The sequence below is a fragment of the Cicer arietinum genome, chromosome 8, assembly GCF_000331145.2.
Source record: "Cicer arietinum cultivar CDC Frontier isolate Library 1 chromosome 8, Cicar.CDCFrontier_v2.0, whole genome shotgun sequence".
In the NCBI taxonomy this organism is placed as follows: domain Eukaryota; kingdom Viridiplantae; phylum Streptophyta; class Magnoliopsida; order Fabales; family Fabaceae; genus Cicer; species Cicer arietinum.
The window spans coordinates 16,678,506-16,700,077 of NC_021167.2; the positions used below are offsets into that span (position 1 = coordinate 16,678,506).

Sequence of the window (21,572 nt, forward strand, 5' to 3'; positions counted from 1 at the left end):
CACTGCAAACTCAACAAACTCCTTCACTCCAATTTCATACTCTTTTGACAATCGATTGGCTGAAATCCATTTCCTATCCATATTATACCACCTATATAAATGCAGTAACAAAAATAATAAGCTTTCAAAACATATCAACAAGTTTCAAAAAGAAACCAATATCAACTAACAATTTCAAAACAGAACAGATCATGTGGTATGAGTTTTTGACAATTTTTGACAATTTCAAAACATAACAGATCATGTGTAAAAAATACCTTAGACAACGTAGATGGCCGCACAGTACGTAGAGGATATTAGGGTTCGCAACGTATATAATTATTTGAAAGATGTAGAGGATATGAGGGTTTCCAACGTATATAATTATTTTAAAGATGTATTTTACAGCGCTTGTGAAAAACGCGCTGTAATAGGTAGTTAAATTCAATGAAAGCGCATGTGTTTTACAGCGCTTGTGAAAAACGCGCTGTAATAGGTAGTTAAATTCAATGAAAGCGCATGTGTTTTACAGCGCTTGTGAAAAAAGCGCTGTAATAGGTAGTTAAATTCAATGAAAGCGCATGTATTTTACAGCGCTTGTGAAAAAAGCGTTGTAATAGGTAGTTAAATTCAATGAAAGCGCATGTATTTTACAGCGCTTGTGAAAAAAGCGTTGTAATAGGTAGTTAAATTCAATGAAAGCGCATGTATTTTACAGCGCTTGTGAAAAAAGCGCTGTATTAGGTAGTTCAAATATTTGAAAGCGCATGTGTTTACAGCGCTTGTGAAAAAAGTGATGTAACTGATATGCGAAAGCGCTTCATTTTACAACGCTTTTTTGACAAGCGCTGTAAAAGCCTTATAACGTTATGCGCACACGTTATATGACCTACAACAGCGTTTGTTTTACAGCGCTTATCAACAAAAGCGCTGTAAAAGGCTCTGTTAGTTTTAAAATATATTTACAACAGCGCTTGTGTTTAGCAAGCGCTGTAAAAGGGGCGCTGTTAAATGTCATTTTTGGCGTAGTGATAATAGAGATGTTAACTTTATAGTAATGAAAATGTCAGAGAAAAATTTCACTTTGAATCCACAACTCTATATATAGTTGAAATACTCCACATAGATCATATTGATTTATCATCAAAATTCAATATTGCACTAGAACAACAAAACAAAACTACGAAAAATATCTTTTTAATCAAGGAAATATAGCATAAACATGATATTGAATTCAAGAACTAAAACCCACAAACTATATCAAATAAGTCCCAAAATTAACTAATGACTAAATATAAATAAGATAATTAAAGAAGAAAAACAATGAAAAACATACATACGATGAAAAAATATCACAACCTCAAACTTAGTCTATTGCTTGTCCCCAAACAACAATTAAAATCAAATTGGACAATAGTTAAAAGCAAGTTTAAACTCAAATCCTCAAATTAATTCATACTTAATCCTCAAAGTTAATGCTACTACAATACATTCATCATACTCAAAGGTTACTTAATAGGTCAAAAGACATCAATTGAAAAATTAGAACAACACATGTAGCATTCATCTATCAAATTCAACTTTTTATTCACACAATTTAAAAACAAATCAAATAACAAAATAAAATTGAAAACAAAATTGTCATATGTAGTTCCCTATTTTTAACAAATCAAATACAGCCTAAATGTATAAGGTGTAATAGTCTAAAACAAATTATATATATATAATATATCGCTATATCTCACAATTTTAAATATTTGTATGACTATTTTATTCAAATAATCTTATAATTTATCGAATTAAACTGCAACATCTAATTAGATGTATTTTTTTTTAAAGATGAAGACAAATGAAACTTACAAATAAGTCGTGCATTGCATTGCAGCAATTTTATGAATATTATATTTGACGACTTGTGTTGGCTCCCTAATAATACGGCCAAAAGAAAGAACCAACATGACTCGTGAAGAACACTGAACACAAACAAGTTGAGACATTGTTCAGTTCACCATCAAGTGCAATAAACAATATCCTATAAATAGAACCTCACCTTTTGCATCTGTTCCACATGTTTTAGAATTTTTAACCAATCATCGTACATCACTACTGAATTTTATTTTTTATATTAAATAAAAATTTAAATAATGCTTTATATACTAAAATATAGTTTCTTAGATAGTCTCCAAGACATTTAACACACTAGGGGCTATAGCACAATTGGTCCAATAACACTCTCACAAAGTGTATGTCAAGTTGAAATCGCACTTCCTAGAAACAAAATTCTTAGCTTCTTCTTTTTTTACTCATAATTTTAAAATTAAGGTAAAAAGATAATGATCATTTCACAATAGAAAATATCTTAATAAATACTTATAAAAGGATTTATATTTATTTCTTTCAATGCTATTAGAGGGAATTGAATCTACAATCTTTTGAATTTAATATTTGTCTATTTTTTTTTTATAAAAAATATGATAAATTTGAGATGATATTCAATTTAACAATATTAGTATTTTGTCCATTTGAGCTAGAAATTAAAGACAGTACTTATTTTTTTTACCACTATAAGCTTGACTCAGAAAATCTATCTTCTATATTTATGTGCATCTAAAATAGTCTTTATTATTGTATATATGTAGAAGCATAATATATTTTTTTGACAAAACACATCTCATTGAGATCTTTTAAATTAAACGAAAATAATATATTAATCATTTTTTTTAATAATAAGTTAGTCATTTACCTTTCTTTTAATGTGAAATTTATCTTTTATGTTTGTAAATATTTACACCAACGATTTTAATTTTAAACTACCAAAATTAAAAATCAAAATTCTCTTCATTTTTTCAATAAATTCGTGTAATTATTAAGGAGTTTTGATTGTAATTATCATAAGATCATAAGTCAATTAAATTTTAGAAAAATAATTAAACAAAATAAAATTCGAGTGAGATAGATTTCAGGATTATTGAAATTAAACATAAAATTCTCTCAATCTATATCATAAAATCACATGAAAATTTATTATGTTTTTCTTTAAAAATCACTAACTAAAAATAATTAAAATAAAACTATAATTAAAAATAGTTTAATATTATAACTTTTACTAACATAAATAACTACCTTAATAAAAAAAAATTATAGAATCAATTTAATATCTCTGTTTAACTCAAATCACTATACTATGTATTGCTAAGAAACTTATATTTATTGTAGGTACAATGTGTTCGGCATAAAATAAAATAGAAATTATTTTACTTGTTTTTTCCACTTTGTTGGGTTTAAAATATCTCTAATATATTTAATAATTGCACCACTGCAAATAACATTCTTATTAAGTATTGCGGGCATTTAACAACATTAATTTAGAAAACTACAAATTTGGTATAGGAATTCGATAATAGGGAAGTTCCAACTCAAACCAAAACCTCAAAAACGCACACCATAAAGGGGCCCACAGTTGTCTGTATTGTGATGGCAAACAAGCTAGCTATATCTACCAAACTACAACCAACTCCTTTCACACACCCAAGTGTATATATGATTAAAAATAATAATATCAACCATTCATTTTGAGAAAAAATTATTATCAAAAGGGAATCATATTAATTGCTATAGTTTATTTTTTATCTTTGCTAAACAACCTTAGATGAGTTAAAATCACTCAAATTAAAAAGTATCTCTAATCTTTTTATAAATATTAATAAATTTAGACTAAATATATCAAATCTTTTTATTAAAACAAGGTTTAAATGAATTTGAACCACTTGTGAGTGTAAACTAACTCTTTACAAACTAAACCAACTATATTTTGATTAAATTTTAACTCAAATTATAAAAAAATATTAACATACATAATTACATATTATTATGAAAAATAAGAGTAATATTTTTATTTATATTGCAACTTATACATTGACAAACCAGACATGTAACTAGGCAAAGTAAATTTACTTGGAATTTAATACTTTATTATTAAATGTTAGCGTTTGGTAGGATGGGTTCTTCTTGGGATTTTCTATTGCCACCTTTTTCTTCATGATATATATTATTTATCCTAATATATTCCCTATGCTTTTCCATTATCTCTAGATAACGTTACAATATAGTAACAATGTAATATATTATTAATAATACTAATATTCATGGAACCAAATAAAAATAAAAAATAAAAAAAAATAAAAAAAAATAAAAAAAAAAAGAGGAGGTACGCTAACGCCAAGCAGAAGCAACGGTGAGTGTTCTTCCCATCCAACCAAAACAAATCCCTCCGTTCTCTTCTTTCACACTGAGTCCCGTGTTGACTCGGTTATTATTTCCCACAGCGAGTCGCGACTTTATTGACTCAGCAACGTTTTGACTCATTGGTTTCAACATAAACCCCGCCATACTCATACGCGCGCGCCATTTTCCGAAAACCTCACACCGTTCAACACGATCTCTACCTTCACAAGCCACCGAGTTGCATAGCTTCCGACTCAGTCCTTCTTCAATCATAACTCGGTCCGAGTTATCTTTTCCTAACACAGACTCAACCGAGTCATACAAAGCACTGTAATAAGACCATGACTCAGCCACTCTAGCCAAAAACGGCGCAGTATTACCGTTCATTTCTTGCTCCAAAATTGTTACCACGCGCGGGGAAAGTTTTTTCACGCGCCTTAAAAGCTCGTCGCGTGGATTCTCCGTTGAAACGCTTTCATCAGGAATACGATTCAGTTTAAACGCGAAATTAACAACAAGCGTTTCATCCGAGTGACAACCTAATAACTCGCGAGTCAACTCGTTAACTCGCCTCTGAGAAATGGTTACAATACGAAACTCAAACGCGATTCTCAACTTCTCCGCTTGACGACTCAACATCTCGCCAACCGCTTTAAAACTTTCGTCTCCGCCGCCGTTCTCCGCCGCAACCGCAACTATCTTCAATGTAAAACCTGGTAAAACGTCACGCGCTTTAAGCGCGTGCAGAAGATTAATATACTGTTTTCCCTGTCCAATTTCAAAATCCACCACACAGAAACCGTTGTGATCAAATGCTGCTTCCAAAATCGCGAGATTCGAAGCCATGAAACCAACGCTGAAACAAACCGAGTTTTCTAACAATAACCGAGTCGACTCAGCGTGTTCTTTACTGAACAGTTCAACAACAGGTGGAGGATTTTCAACAGAATTCATCCTCGATTTAAGAGCAGAAACCATGCAATTAGTTAAACGTTGATCCGAATTTGCATTCGGATTCAAATTCTGAACAAAACGGTTTAAGATCTCTAAAGCGACGTCGTTTTTACCTTCGGAAATCGCGGACGCGGCTTCAATTAGGGTTTGTTTGGAACAAACTGAAGCCGGTGAAGCCGCAGATGAAGAAGTTGATGACGTGGTAGAAGAAGTAGGCGATGAAGAAGCTGGTTTCTGAGCCTGAGTCGGCCCAGGCCCAATTAGATTCTGATAAGTTTCTGACCATTCACTTGTTGTTATAACTGAAGCTGCATCTGCTTCTTCACCTTCGTCGTTATCTTCTAGAAGCTGTTTCTCTAATTCTTGTAGAAGCACGTTATCACTGATCTTTTTTTCCGGTTCAGTGTTTTGATTTTGAACCCGGTTTAAAATACCCGGACCTAAATTAGAGGTTCGGTAGTTAAAATTGGGGTTAATTGGTTGAGGACGAAGTTGGTGAAGTAAAGGAACACCTAAACGTTGCGTGTGGTAGTTAAATGATAAAGGGTTTTGTAATTCAGGTAGAGAGAAAGATAAAGGGGAATTGTTTTGAAACTGAAAATTTGTTCTTGGTTTTACAGAACGAAGTAAAAGGTTTGAGAGAACGTGATTGTTGTTGTTGTTGCTGCTGTTGTTGTTGTAGGTTTGATTTTGTTGGGTCTGGAATTCTGCTAAAGTGCGTTTTCCGATGAACGGTTGAGGTTGACGTTGGATCTGTGAAGAAGGATCTAGAAAAATTGGGGGAAGTTGTTGTTGGGTTCGGTACAGAGATGGATGATGGAGGTTGTCGTTATTGTTGGTGGTGTTTGATGATCTGCCGGAGTAAAAGTCCGATGATCCAACACCACCGTTGAATCCCGGAGACGACATTTTTTCTTGTTTATTCGGTGACGAATAATAGCGAAGAAAATAAGGAAAAGAAAAAGGTTAGAAGGTTGTGTGTTTGGAGAAATGCATGAGACACATTGGAGAGAGAATGTGAGAGCTGATGATGGTTCTTTATGAGGTTGAATTTATTCTTATGAATATAACGGAGGAAGGCTACGGTTTTTATGGTCTATGATTTTTATTTATTTAATTATAAAAATAATACTTTAAAATATTAATATATATTTTAATATTATTAAATATGATATATCATTTTTAAAATTACATTTATCATTATAATTTTAATTATAAAAAATTTATTAATTACTAAATAAAATTGAATTGATAAACATAATAATATTCATATAAATCAAAATATCCACAATATCGCAGAACTTATCTTTTATTATTATTTTCTTTTTTTAGTGCAATTATTTTATTACTTTTATTATAATTATTCTAAATTAATAGGTTTTTATTTACCAAAAAGTAATGACATGCTTTTGACTACTAAAGATCAATCTTATCATATAATTGCTGTGGAAATTACGTTTTCAGTAATGTATATTCAAATAAATATTATATTCAACTTTTGTAAATGATGATAAAACATCATTCATTTTATTGTGCAACTAACTTTCAATTACATTAAAAAAAATTCAATTACATATTAGTTAGTTAAAAAACTTTCAATTAAATTTTTAGACTAAAAAATTATTTAATTAATTTTAATCTTTATCATTAGATTTTTTCATGAAATGAATAATGTGTTTTGCTAAAAAATAATTGTTCAATTAATAAAGGAAGAAAATAGAGTACTTATTCAAATCACAATATTCTGGAAGTAATATAGTTTTTCTGTTTTTGTAAAATTAAATTTATTTAATCTTATAATTACAATTTATATATTTAGTTTATTAAAAAATAAGATATATAATTAGGAGGACTAATTTTGTACAAATAATTTAAAATAATTATAAAATTAAATAAATTTATGTAATTAAATAAATGTATATAAATTAAATTATTTGCAAAACTACTGATGAAATTTGCATTTAAATTGTTGTTTTTATTTGTCGTTGTCGTTATTGCATTACTTATTATTTTTGGGTTTTGAAATATGAGTGTGGAATGTTTCGTATCAGAGTTTGTACGCATTATCGAGTCATTGATATTTTTTGGATTCGATATTTCGACCAGATTCAGCTACATCTAACGGTAAATAGTTTACCGCATCAAAGCCCCTCCTCTGTTGTTATTTAATAATGAACTTCAATTATCGGCAACCTAAGCCATCACGCTACCTTCCTCGCGCGTGTAATAACATAAAGTGTGTGTTTTCCTTCTGTTTCGATGTTCTTGTGAAACTTCTTAAAATCAATGTAGTGAATTGGGGAGAAGAAAAGGTAGTAAAGTGTGTTTAACCAATCACTCTTCGTTTGTTTTTTCTCTTCTAATTAAATAAATTGAATGGTATTTTTTTCTAAGTATATTAATAATTTAAAATTTTAATTTTAGTTTGTATACACCAAATTTTTAATTATTATTTTTATTTATGTTTTATTTTAAAAAGAGTATTATTTTTTAATAGATAAAAAAATATGGTATCGTTTGGTTGAGTATAATTGACTCTTTATTTGTATATTAGGAAAATAATTTTTTTAACAAAATATTTGGAAAATATTTAGATGGCAACAATCTTAAATAAAAATTATAATATAACAAATATATATAGTTCAATTATTTTAAAAATATATATATGATTTAATCTTTTGATGTTCTATATTTTTTTTTTCTTTTCTTTTATGAAAATAGAACAAGTTTATTAACTCGAAGGAGAAAAGGGAATCACCCATTTATAAATGGCATACAAAATGCTATTAAATAAAATAGAAAATTAAGTAAAAGAAAAAATAAATTTATAGAGACACACATCTTTTGTTTTGCTAGAAAATCTACACTACAATTAGCTTCACATAAGATGTGGCGAAGTGAAATAATCTAATCAAGAAGATGGATGAGTGAGTGCACCTCTTTAAAGAGAGGTCGAATATTTCGAGACACCCTAACACTATACAACAAAGCTCAAACTTCAGCAAAAAGAACATTTACAGTGGCTTGGTTTCCATAGTAACCTATATAGTAATTGTCGTTCTCATCGCGAACGAGCCCACCAAAGGAGGAATTTCAGAGTAGGTTGGAAGGCACCATCAACATTCACCTTGTAATATTCAAATGAGAGATTTTTCCAAGTAGTCTCAATACTAGTGTTTATGTGTACCCAAAATATGGGGGTTTACTAGTCTCGTTAACAACAAGAAGAACATTATATTGGTTTTTAATCCAGAAATTCGTCTACAAGTCAGAGGAGTTTGAAAACACAAGATCATTCCTATCATTCCAAAGCCTACAAACGAAGACTCCAAATAAAGTAAGCCACAACCAAGGAACAAAACCAATATTATTAGTAGAGAGATTTCATTTCAACCAAGCATGCATACCCAAGCTGAAGAAACGACTCCATTGAGTCGGATTTATGATGCTATTCCAAAATTCGGACATTGATTCATAGTCACAAAGTATATGCATTATGGATTCAAGACTAGATTTGTAACGAGGACATGTATCATCTGATGTCATGTTGCGTCTTTTTCGCTCCATATTAGTCAATATTTTTCCATGATCTAGTTTCCAAATGAAAGACCTAATGTTATTAAGAACAGACCACTCCCAAGCTTTAAGGAACATAAAATCATGTTTGTTCTCACTATCCTCCACTTGGTTAGCTAAGAAGTCATATGTAGACTTAAGAGAGAATTGGTGGTCGAAAGTAGGAATCCAATTTTGGAAGTTCGCTTCTGCATTATGGATAGGTGGTCTAATAGATTCAATTTTGGAACTAATATCATTCGAAATGAGGCACTCGAACACATCCATTCTCCAACTGTTATTATCTACATAAAATGATATCGGGTGCTCGGTTTGACCTGTAGGGATGTGACTCTACCGGTGATTCTAGACGGGGCCACAACCAACAATTCAATTGTCATTCTAAAACCTAGTATCTTGACCATTACGCACCATCCAAGTTATGTTGCATTCCACCTCTGGCTACACTTGGGAGATAGCTCGCCAAATGTGAGATGTATTGTTGTGAAGAATTATCTTAGGCATGACTTGAACACCATAACCATATTTGGCTTGCATTACTTTAACCTAAAGTTTATCAGGACATGCTACAAGCTCTCAAGCAAACTTCAATATATGAGCTTTGTTAAGAACTCTCATGTTTTTTAATCAAATTATGCCTTCCTTCTTTGGAGAGAACATCGTGTCCCATGATATCATATGGCAATTGCAATGTTCCTCAGTGCCTCCCCAAATAAAACTTCTACGTAACTTTTCATCTTGGTCACATATGGAAGTCGGGATGAAGGAGGTCTGCATTGTATACCCTAAGATGCAAGAGAATGGAGATGGTGCAAGAGTAATCCTATATGCAAAAGACAAGTTATTAGTCTTCCAACCAATAAATTTTGTTCTCATACAATTTAGGATAAAAGAATAATCCTCTAATGAAGAAGAGGGACATCCAAGTAATAGTCAAGTTCATTTGTAGCTTTGATCTCTAAAACAACATTTATCTCAGTCGCCTTTCTATCCCTAATTTTCTTTGAAAAATAAACTACTTTAGATTTATTGAGGTTTATTTTTTGGCGAGACTTCAAACAACAAGTCTATTATGTCTTATAGACAAGATGAGCTTGCTCCATAAAGGCATTAACAATTAAGACAAAATCATCAGCAAAAGAAACATGAGAAATTTTTAAAGCACTCCCATGACCAATTCTGAAAGGTTTCCAAACATTAGAGTTAACTAAGATGAGAAACTCTACATTTTATATTTATTGCATATGTATCAAAATTGTTGCATAAGTTTTGTGACCACACAAGACATTCTTAAGATATTAATATTTATGTTTTTCTTTGAAATATTTTATTTAAAGTTTTATAAAAATGGATTACCAATGTAAAAATGATTTAGTTTATATACATTGTCATCCTAAATATTTCTTATGCTACACGTTTATCATGATCATATGATTATAAAATCATTCATATGAATAAATATTTGATTTTAACTATAATTACTTTTAAAATCATTTATTAGATTCATTGTGATTTATCGATGATATAAAATTTGTTACTATAATAATATATGACAATTAATATATATTTTTTAAATAATTACAAAACACTTCATTCTTATTATACAAATTGTAAGACTAGCTTACCTTAAAAGCATATATCTTCTTTTCTTTTTTATTTAATATTAAACCGCGTATAAAGATTGAAAACATATTGACAAATCAATCACGTTTACATTGTGATCTATTTAATTAAATTATTCTAAAAGCACACACAATGAATGAGTCAAATACTTAGGGGCTATTGAATGCGTTGGATAGGATAGAGACATAATAAGATATAAAATAAGATAAATACATGATATGATAGTAACAGAATAAACATTATCATATTTTGTGTTCAATGTGTACATCATAACAAACAAGATAATACTATTGTACTATATCATGTATTTAGTTAGTACATCATTGTGATGTGATGTAAAATATATCATATTTAAATCATAAATTACCATTGTGAAACAATTACATTCTATGTTTTTTTTTCAAATTAACTTACAATACTTTAAAATATCATAAATTAACAAAAAAATCTAAAAATAGATAAATGAGTAATAAAATAATTTTAATATTTAAAAAATATATTAAAACTACTAAATAAATAATTTCAAACTAGTTAAAAATCACGAATAACCAAATAATTTTATTTTATTTGTGTATGTGTGTGTTGATAATAATTTATTAGATTATAAAATGATAAATTCATAAAACTACATTTATCATAAAATCGTATATATTTTTTAAAATTAATTATTAATATTTTATTTTAAAATTTAATATCAAATTTTATTGTATATTAATTTATATTTATATTTTATTAGATTTATGGTAAACTACCATTTTGGTCATTGATTCAACTTCAACTGGGCGCTTCCATTTCACTCCCTGACTCAACCAAACATCAATCACTTTAGTCCCGATGTTAATAAGCATGAACCAAAATGACATTAAGTTGATTTTTTTTGTTTTAAAAAAAAAGCTTTAAATGAGAAAACTTGTATTTTTCTCTCCTTCAGTTACCTTTTCTTCTTTCTCCTTCCAGTTACATTTTCTCTCATTTCCTCTGCCTTCTTCAAACCCAACCACCACTGCCAACAGTTTTCACTTTTGTTTTCCTAATCGCCATCATTGTCTGTACCATTCACATTTATTCTTCATACCATTCTCATCTTCCTTGATCTATCGCTTAATTTCTTCCCCAAATTCTTCTTTGTTTTTTATTAATCATCACTACAAACTCAATAATCGTAACAAATATATAATGATGAGAAGTCAATCATCATAAAGAACTCAATCTTCTTTATCTCAATTGGAAAACTTTTCAAATATTAGGTTTTTTGTCGGTGTGAGAGAAGGGTTGTGAAACATGTTTCCCAGACACCAATTAAGATAGGAAGACCATTCTACACTTGCTCAATCAACAACGTAATATGGGTTGGGTAATAGGTTTTATTTTTCACATTTAGATTCAAATTTGAAATTAATTTTTTGTGCACGATGAATATGGTTAATGTGGATACTTTGTATGGGTTGATGAGTTGATTCAAACACTTGCAAATGATGAAGCACTTCAAACATGTATTAAATCAAAGAAAAAGATGGTGAAATCAATAAAGGAAGAGAGATTGAGAGGTACCAAAATTCAGACAGAGTGTTCAAGGATGGAGTTAATACCAAGCTTTATTCTATAACTTCTAAAACAAAGATGCTTAGAGCACTTGTAATTGGTGTATTTTCCATGCAAATGTCACATATGATTTGGTTTCACAAATCAAAAATTGTGTTTAGTAGTTTGGGTAGTTATAAATATGTGTAGTTTGTAATGTGTTATGTGTTTGACAAGTGACTAATGACTTAAACATAATGTGTTTTGTGTTCTTTCAAGTGAAATGAAGTGTTTAAATGGAAATGTTTTGTGTTCTTTCATCTTGTTAATGTGTTTTGTGTTATTTCAAGTGACTTTAAGTGATATAAAATATGAACGGACATTATGGGTTGTAAATTTACGAATATAACCACAATGATCCATAAAAAATTACACTTACTGACATTATAGTTGCTAAAAGTAATAACTTATAGTCAAAGTGGTCCCTGTATGTTATATCGTATTGTCAAGTTAGTCTTTGTAGCACAAATCTTTTTCATTTAAAGCTTCATTTTAATTTTTATAAAACTTAATATCATTTTGGTCTATGCATATTTAACAGACCCACGTAGGAGAGAGTGACACATCACTCAGTCACATACGTAAACGTCACCCACTTAACAGTGTTAATAGAAAAGTTAATGTCATGGACTAAAGTGATGACGTTTGGTTGAGTTAAGGGCTGATCTAGGATTTTTTGCTGAGTCGGGAACTCAAATGACATCACTTTGTTGAGTCAGTGACCAAAATGATAGTTTACTCTTAACTATAATTTTTTATATTTTAAAATATATTTTATAAGGGCTACTGAGTAAATTATTATTTTTATCATATTTTGTGGATTACTAACTCAACTCATATTTAGAATAAGAATTAAGTATTGAGACATGATATGATAGTGTTAAGGAATACCTTATCTTATCATGTTGGTTCATCAATAGCTCTATCTTATCTTGTATATTATTCCTTCCATGAAACGAATCCTTAAAAGACTCAACAATCATATTAAAAAAAAATTACAAAAAATGTATAATTTGTGTTACACTATGTTAACAAAACTAGTTTACATTGGATAAAAAATCTACCCAACGTGTTCATACAAGACTCATCCATTCTTGTCCACGTAAAGCGATGGCCCACCAATGGTAAGTCTACCAAATTTGTTTCATCAATGAAACCATTGAAGCTTGATATATTGACTTCTATAGAACCCAAACCCCTTCCATTCGAATAAGATCACCCCCTAATTTTTACACCTCCCAAAGTTTTCAATAGTATTAGACACTCACATCCTTATTACTTATTCATACTCACACTTTGGGATATTTCTTTCGCTGAAAGTGTCAACACTTGAAGTTCTACATCCTCCCATTTTTTCTGTAGACCTCAAAAACAAGAAACATAACCAAAGACAGCGTATATGAAGAAGAAAAACCTATTTAACAAGGTGGTATAAGCTCATAATTTGCATAACCAGCCTATAAATGTTTCAAGATATCAAAGTAATTGCAAAAGTGTGATGCTTCACCTATTTAACAAGAGATGTATAAATCAACTTGTAAATATATCAAGATATCAACTTAACTACAAAAATGTCATCGTGTCACTTATTTAACAAGGCATTATAACCAATTATTTCAATAAGCAGCTTGTAATAGTTTAAGGGTTCAACTTAATTGCAATAATGTCACCTATGTAACACAATTCTCATCATTATTAGTTTAAAATTGTCATATTTTAATCCCTATCTTGCACTAGTGATACATTATCTTCATCTTCTCTTCCAATTCTCAAGCAGCACTTTCATTATTTAGTCCTCCTTGTATTACTTTCTCTAAACCAGTTCCTTTCTTTTTCAATTCTTGTAAATTCTATCTGCTATCCTTTTTGGTAAAGCTTCAAAAGTAAGATTATTAATAAGCTAAATGATATTTGATTGTATTTCGTAACTCAAATAATGTACATGTTGTTGGAGAGTATAGGGACACATGAGCAACAACGAGTTGTTGTATCACCTCAAGTTTTTATTAATTGCTTTAAGCTCTAAGAGTATGTTGTGCTAATTGTTGGTTGCTTAGATATCGATATAACATAACTGAAATTTGTAAAAAAAATGTTTAAAAATAGTTAACCAGTTAATAAATAATATCAATGTATTAGGAAATGGATTAATTGATTATTTTATGTTGGTTAATTGATTAATGTGAGACTTGTACTAGACAATCCTTTTTATACTCGTTTAATCTATTAAGTCCTTGTTGTCAATCGATTTATATCTGGCAAAAACTCAAAATTAATTGTTTTTCCTAATTTTATGTAGTCAAATTTGCATCTTATCTTTAAGTTACCCCCTAATAAAATAACTTAGCTATTTAAGTTTGTTTTAGCTTCAGAAATTCATATGTTTCATATTGGTAAGTTTAATTTCTAAAAAATCCTTAAACATTCATAACTTATAGTTGTCAATTAAAGTGGATTATGTTTTAGAAAATTATGTTATGTTCTTTTTTCGACAGAAATAATCAATTAGTGTATAGGGTTCATTTATTAGTGTTAAGATAAATGAATAATAATCGATTAATAAGATATCATTGATTGATTCAAGAGATGCCCCCACCTAGAAAATGCTTATTGATAACTCATAGAAATATGATTTATCATCTTAATTTAGCTCCACTTTATGTAGTCTTTGAGTTGATGTAAAGGTTTATTATTATAACTTAAGTAATTTTAGTTAATTATCTTTGATATCTTCTTTTTAGTAGATTAGAATGTTCTAGGCTAAAATATGTTGGGTTTTGTGTATTTGTGCAAGAAGAAATTTAGTGAAGAATTTAGATGTATTTTTTAAGTTGTTGTGACACTCTAGTACACCACTGCAGAGTACCGTAGAGGCGTAGAAATTATGGGGCCAGATGGAAGGATTTATGTCGCTGATTTTGAAGACATATTAACAACAAATAAGGACATATTTATGGAATTAATGAGGTGTGCATACATTTTGCATAATGAGCCAAATGACTTTTAATAGGAAAAGTAACAGAATCCCAAAAAGGAAGAGATAATGTAGTACTACGCATGTCCTGTATAAGGACAAAGGTCTAAAAAAAGGGGACATAGATTGTCAGTCTTAATTTTAGCGCCTTAACAAAACTCTAGCATTTATTCATTGTCTCTCATCACGTTACATCACTTTAGTGGTATTAAAACAATATTTTCTTCATTTGTGTTAGAGTCCTACTTGTGTACTTTGATTGTTAGATCATTAGTAAAATTTTGTATTGTTTCTATTGTTTCCGTAGAAAAAAATAATGGTTAGCACTAGGAATACCCAAGAAAATGATTGTGTTGGTAAAACTAGCAATGAAGGAACACCAAGAATACCTAGGACAATTCTTATGACAGTAACACTATAAATGAAAGAAACTTCTATTGATCGCCTGGTCAAGATGTTAGAGAGCAAATAGAATTGTCGAGAGCCACAATCTGCTCACTCCGCTTTTAATAAATTTCAAAGGAGTCGTCTTGTTGAATTCAAGGTACTTTTCATCCTTAATGAGCTTTGAAGTGGATCAACTAGATGAACAATTTTTTCACAACCATGGAGTTATAGTGTCAAATGTTCATGAACAATCTACGTCTAGAGATTTAGCTGGGAGTTGAGCCGTTGGAACCTGGTAACTTTGGGACAATAGTTTATAAGAGTAAGCAATTTGCATATGCATTTTTCTTTACAATAAACACCATTCATTAAATTAGATAGAGATAGTATAAACCTAAGTAAATATATTGTGTTAAGACACTCCCCATCCACATTTTAATAACAACGTCACTCTCTAAGCCAACCAAAGTTTAACCATCAATAAGCTTTGAGAACTTAGAACACAATAAAGTTTTACCAAACTAATAACTTAATCCAAACAACCAAATAAAATTCTTTCACACGTGATAAGTGAGTTGAGAAACCACAATATTTAACTCTATCAAATTAAGAATCGTTTCTTTGGATTTTGGACGCACATATCAACTATACGAGTTCTCAAAATTGGTTAAATTCACCACATGTAAAGAAACCATTTGTTAAGTAAAAATAAGAGATTTATTTGCAGCAACCCCCATTAGATAATAACTCTAAACACATTTTCCTCTGCTGAAAGCTTTTTGGGATTTCTATCAATCACTATTAGGGATGGGAATAGGCTAGATCGTCCGTCAGGGGCCTATTGTCTGACCTACTTATGACCTAGCCTGGCCTATTTAATAAAAAGGCTAGGCTCAGGCTTTTTTAAAGCCTATTTATTTAAATAGGTCAGGCTCAGGCTTATAAAAAAGCCTACTAGGTCTGACAGACCAACCTATATATATTTTATTATTTATTAATATTATTTATTAATATTATTTATTAATATTATTTATTATTATTATTATTATTATATTAATAATATTATTTCATATTTTAAATTCTATCAATTAGGCAATCACTCATTGAGCATTCCATATTCAGTAGTTGTTCCATATTCGGTAGTGATTCCATATTTGATAGTCATTCCATATTCGGTAGCCGTTCAATTAATCAATCACTCAGTAGTCGTTTCATATTTGTTTAAGATGTAATAATAAGTGTGTTTGTTTCAGAAGAAAAAAATCTATTATTTGACACAAAAAATTATTTTTTAGGGTATCAATTAGGCAATCACTCATTGAGCATTCCATATTCAGTAGTTGTTCCATATTCGGTAGTGATTCCATATTTGATAGTCATTCCATATTCGGTAGCCGTTCAATTAATCAATCACTCAGTAGTCGTTTCATATTTGTTTAAGATGTAATAATAAGTGTGTTTGTTTCAGAAGAAAAAAATCTATTATTTGACACAAAAAATTATTTTTTAGGGTTTAAAGGATGTTTGTTTCATATTCTTTTAAAATTATTTTAAATAGGCTTCCAGGCCAGGCCAGGCCGAAAAAAAAACACTATGATAGGCCGTAGGCCTAAAAAATAAATTGTAGGCCAGGCTCAGGCCATTCAAAGCCTGGCCTGACGTGGCCTATTCCCACCCCTAATCACTATGAGAACAAACTTGAAATAAGTTAAAGTTAAAAGCAAAACACAAAACACAACATGATCATAAACATAACAATAACAAATAAACACAAGATCTTGGAATAATAACATTAGAACTATAAAGACAAGAAGCCACACTAATATTATGAGAACCAAGAAGTATAACATCTTGAAAATTTATTTTTTCCTGTGGTAGCACCGATTAATGTTGTTTTTTAGGACCACCTAAATTTGAATTGTAGGTTGGTGAAGTTGGATGTAGATCTGAGAACACACCGACATACTTGGGTTGTGTATTGAGGGCATGGTGGTTGTTGGTAGAGGGAAGGGTGACCAAGATGGAGGTTTGTGGTGGTATAAATAAAGAACACAGTGACAATGATGATGTAAAAAGAAAGAAAAATAAGGAAGAAAAATAAGGAAGAACAACTCACAGAGGTGAGAAAGGAAACTCCATAGGAGTGGAAAAGACCTCCATTACAGAGGAAAGAAACTCTGATGGCATAGAAGAGACCTCTATAAGAGGAAAATCGTTGTTCTACCAAGTTAAAACTCATTAAACTCTAATTTCTTGAGAGATGGGAGAATTTCTCTCTCTAGATTAATACATTTTGTTCCTGTTTTTTAGATGATTAGCAGTGTGAAGATGCTTACATTTAGAAGATCAATATGTTTAAGAAGAAACCTCTTATAATTAGAAAAATTAGAGCATTAGCACCTATAGGTCATGATTTCAAGAACAGTGGAGAAAAGAAGACTCAGGATAAGAATGTTGTTAGAAGATATTTTATTCTAAGAGTTGTTAGGTGTGGAAAGTGTGGTAAATGACACTATACCAATCAATGCAAGGATACTAAGACAACCTGCTTTAAGTGAAACAAACAAGTGACATCACTTCCAAATGTTTTGAGGGGAAGACTTTAATTGAAGTCACCGTGGAAGTGAAAAAGAAATTGTTTTATTTTGATTGAACTTGAAGTTGAAGCATCTTAATCAAAAGACTTGATTCAAGTTACATATCTCTTGAAGAAAAAACCTTTAATAATGTTATTTTATCTGGGAGCCACACATTCATTTATTTCTTATGATTATGTGAAATATTTGAAATTTGGTGTGTCATACTTAACCTATGGTTTTTTGGTATCCTCCCCAACAAATGAACTTGTGATCACTAATTTCAAGTGTAAAAATTGTGAATTGAAGATAAAAGGTAGATAATTTGTAGTGGATTCGGTATGTCTACCCAGTAAGGATATTGATATAATTCTTGGCATGAATTGGTTAAAAGCTATTCATATATTTCTAAACTACTAAGGCCATACATATGTATTTGGTATAATAGAGGAGCAAGAATCCAACAAATTGTCTGTTAAGCTGTTTAGGTCACTAGTTCGAGATAAAGCTCACATTTTCATGATGTTTATGGCTTCTATTGTTAAGAAGGGTGTAGAGATGAATGAGTTGCATATGTGGCCACAAAATATCCAAACATTTTCTCTAGTGTAGAAGAATCACCTTTGAAGAGGGAAGTATAATTTTCTGTTGGCTTGATTCCGGTAGTGGGGTCCATTTTGATGGTGCCATATCGCATGTCTCCAAGGAAATTGGAGGAGTTAAAGTTGCAGCTAGAGGATTTGTTGAAAAATAGTTTATTACACCTAGGGTTTACCCGTGGGGAGTGTCAATTCTTTTATTCGAGAAGAAAGGAAGAACAAAGAAGTTGTGCATGAACTATAATCACTTGAACAACGCGACTATTAAGAATTATTACCATTTGTCGAGAATTAATGATTTGATGGATTAGTTGAAAATGGTCTACATATTTTCAAAGATTGATATGAAGTCACGATACCTTTAGATATGAGTAAAGCTAAGGGATATTTAGAAGACTTCATTTAGAACTCATTATAGTCACTATGAGTATCAAGTAATGTCATATGGATTGATCAATGTATCTACAATATTCATGGTCTATATGAAAACTATATTGAGGCCTTTCTTGGATAAATTTGTTGTTGTTTTTATTGATGATATTTGATTTACTTTGAGAGCGAGACAAGCATGAGGAACATCTCAGAACATTTTTGCATGTACTCAAAGATAAAAGTTTATTTGCTAAGTTTTCAAAGTGAGAATCTTAGCTCTAAGAGGTGAGTTTTCATAGTCATGTAACTTCTAGATGAGGAATCAAAGTTGATAGTTGTTCGGCTATGGAAGACATCGAAGAATGTCATTGAAGTTATTATCTTACATTCATTGAAGGATTCTCGAAGCTTCCATTATCTTTGACTCATTTGACCTAAAAGGACCAAGTTTCTTGTGGAATTTGAAGTGCGAAAAGAGTTTCCATAAGTTTGAAGAGTAGTTAACAATTATGCCAGTTTGAGTTTTGTCGGTAGTATAAACTTTTTGTTGTTTATTCTGATCCTTCTAAGAAAGGTTTGGGAGGTGTTTTATGCAAAATGTGAATGTATATCTCATGTGTTAATACTACTAAAGAAACATTAGCATAACTATCTGACTCATGATGTGGAACTATGAGAAGCAGTGTTTACACTTAAGTTGTCGAGATATCTTTATGGAGTAAGATTTGAAGTGTTCAACGATCATCAAAGTCTACGATTTTTGTTCAGTCTTAAGGAGTTGAGGACAAGGCAATGTACATCGGTGGAACTTCTGAACGATTATAACTTCGACTTAAGTTAACATCTTGGGAAAGAAAATGTAGTTATTGGTGCTTTGAGTAAAAAGGCAATAACTTGTGCAAACATAAGGATTCAATGGATTGAGATAATGGAAGAATTCAAATATGAGTTTGAGTTTTGGGCTAACAGAATCGAGTATTAAGCTTGCGATGTTACATATTATAAATAATTCGACGGAACAAATCAAGAAAGGTTTAAAGAATAGTTAGCTTATAAAGAAGCAAAGGGAACTGATTCGTCAAAGGGAAATAAGAGAATTTAATGAAGGTCTAGATCGAGTTTTGAAACTTCAAGACCGAGTATGTGTTCCTAATATTATGGAATTGAGGCAGATGATTTTGGAAGGTTATAGTAATGATTTAACAATTCACCAAGGATCTACCAAAACATGTAAGAATTTTGTGTTTTCTTGTATAACTTGTCAAAATTCAAAGATTGAACATCAAAACCCATAAAATATCTTACAACCATGAAGATACATGTATGGAAGTGGGATATCATTACTATGAATTTTGTATTAGAATTTTCTAAGAATTTGTCCAGATGTCATGTGATTCGAGTAATTATTGATAGGTTGACTAAATAAGTGGTTTTTCTTTCGATGAATATGGTATATCGTCAAGAGAAGCTAGCTCAGATGCATATCAACGGAATCATAAGATTGCATGGTGTACAGTCGATTACTGTTTCAAATAGAGATACCAAATTTGCTTATGAATTTTGGAATAGTGTGCAATAAGCTTTGGACCTCAAACAAATGTACATTAAGAGAGGAAAATCCAATATCTATAAGAACCGTTAAAACATTGTGTTTTGGAAGAAAAGGGCAATTGGGATAAGTTTATGCCTCTGATAGCATTCATAGACAACAATAGTTATCATTCTAATATTGGAATGTCAACTTTTGAAGCTTTGTATGAAAGGAAATGCAAAATGTCACTTTGTTGGTTTTAAACTTTAGACCATATTTTTCTTTGACCTAAGATTGTGCAAGAAACAATATAAAAAACTAGGTTAATTCAAGATAAAATGAAAGCTACTTATAATAGGTAGTAGAAAGTAATAGAACTATCAAGATATGGAATCTAAGTAGTCATATTTTGATGTAGAAAATTATGTTTTCTTGAGGGTACACCTACTAAAGGACTCAGAAGAGTATTGAAGATGATGAAGTTGACACACAGGTTTGTCAGACAATACGAAGTATTGAAGAAGATTGGAGTCGTGGCATATCTCAATTCTTTGTTGTCGCTCCTATTAAACATAGACAATGTGTTTCACGTATCACAACTCATGAAGTGCGTACATGATATGAGACATGTGGTGCAATCAGATATTGTTTATTTAAATGATAATCTTACTTTCGAAGCTTTGCCGAAAAGAATACTAGTTAGGAAGAATAATACTCTAAAAGGAAAGAAAATCCTTCAGTTGAAAGTGATTTAAGGAGGACTTGATGACAAAATTGCTACGTGGGATTTAGAAGAAAAGATGAAGATAATATATATGTAGTTTTTTACCTTTGATTAGCCAAATTTTGAAGACAATTTATTTTTAGAATGGTGAATTTAACGCATCGAGTTTTTATGTATTACTTTTAAGCCCTAAAAGTCAGTTGTGCTAGTTGTTTTATATTTGGATGCTTTGATATCAATATAGGATAGCTAGAGATAATAAGTAAATAGTCCAAAATAGTTAATCAATTAATAAATAATATTAATGAATTATAAAATTCATTAATCAATTATTTAAAGTGAGTTAATCGATTAATGTGCGACTAGAACTCAAAAATAAATTTATTTCCTAGTCTTGTGTAGCCAATTCTGCATTTTATCTTTAATTTACCTCTCGATCACATAGCCTAGCTATTTATGAGTGTTTTAGCTT

The 21,572-nt window shown here is 30.4% G+C and overlaps 1 protein-coding gene across 1 annotated transcript; it reads right to left on the minus strand.

Annotated features, from left to right (window-relative positions):
- Positions 1-3,850: 3,850 nt before the first annotated feature.
- LOC101496283 (scarecrow-like protein 8) lies at positions 3,851-6,221 on the minus strand. The gene has a single exon (XM_004512779.4). The coding sequence runs from the start codon at positions 6,064-6,066 to the stop codon at positions 4,192-4,194; it is 1,875 nt and encodes a 624-aa protein (XP_004512836.1). The 5' UTR covers positions 6,067-6,221; the 3' UTR covers positions 3,851-4,191.
- Positions 6,222-21,572: the final 15,351 nt, after the last annotated feature.

What these genes read in the sequence shown, in the direction of transcription:
- LOC101496283 (XM_004512779.4), bottom strand. Translation starts at nt 6,066, where the DNA reads ATGTCGTCTCCGGGATTCAACGGTGGTGTTGGATCATCGGACTTTTAC.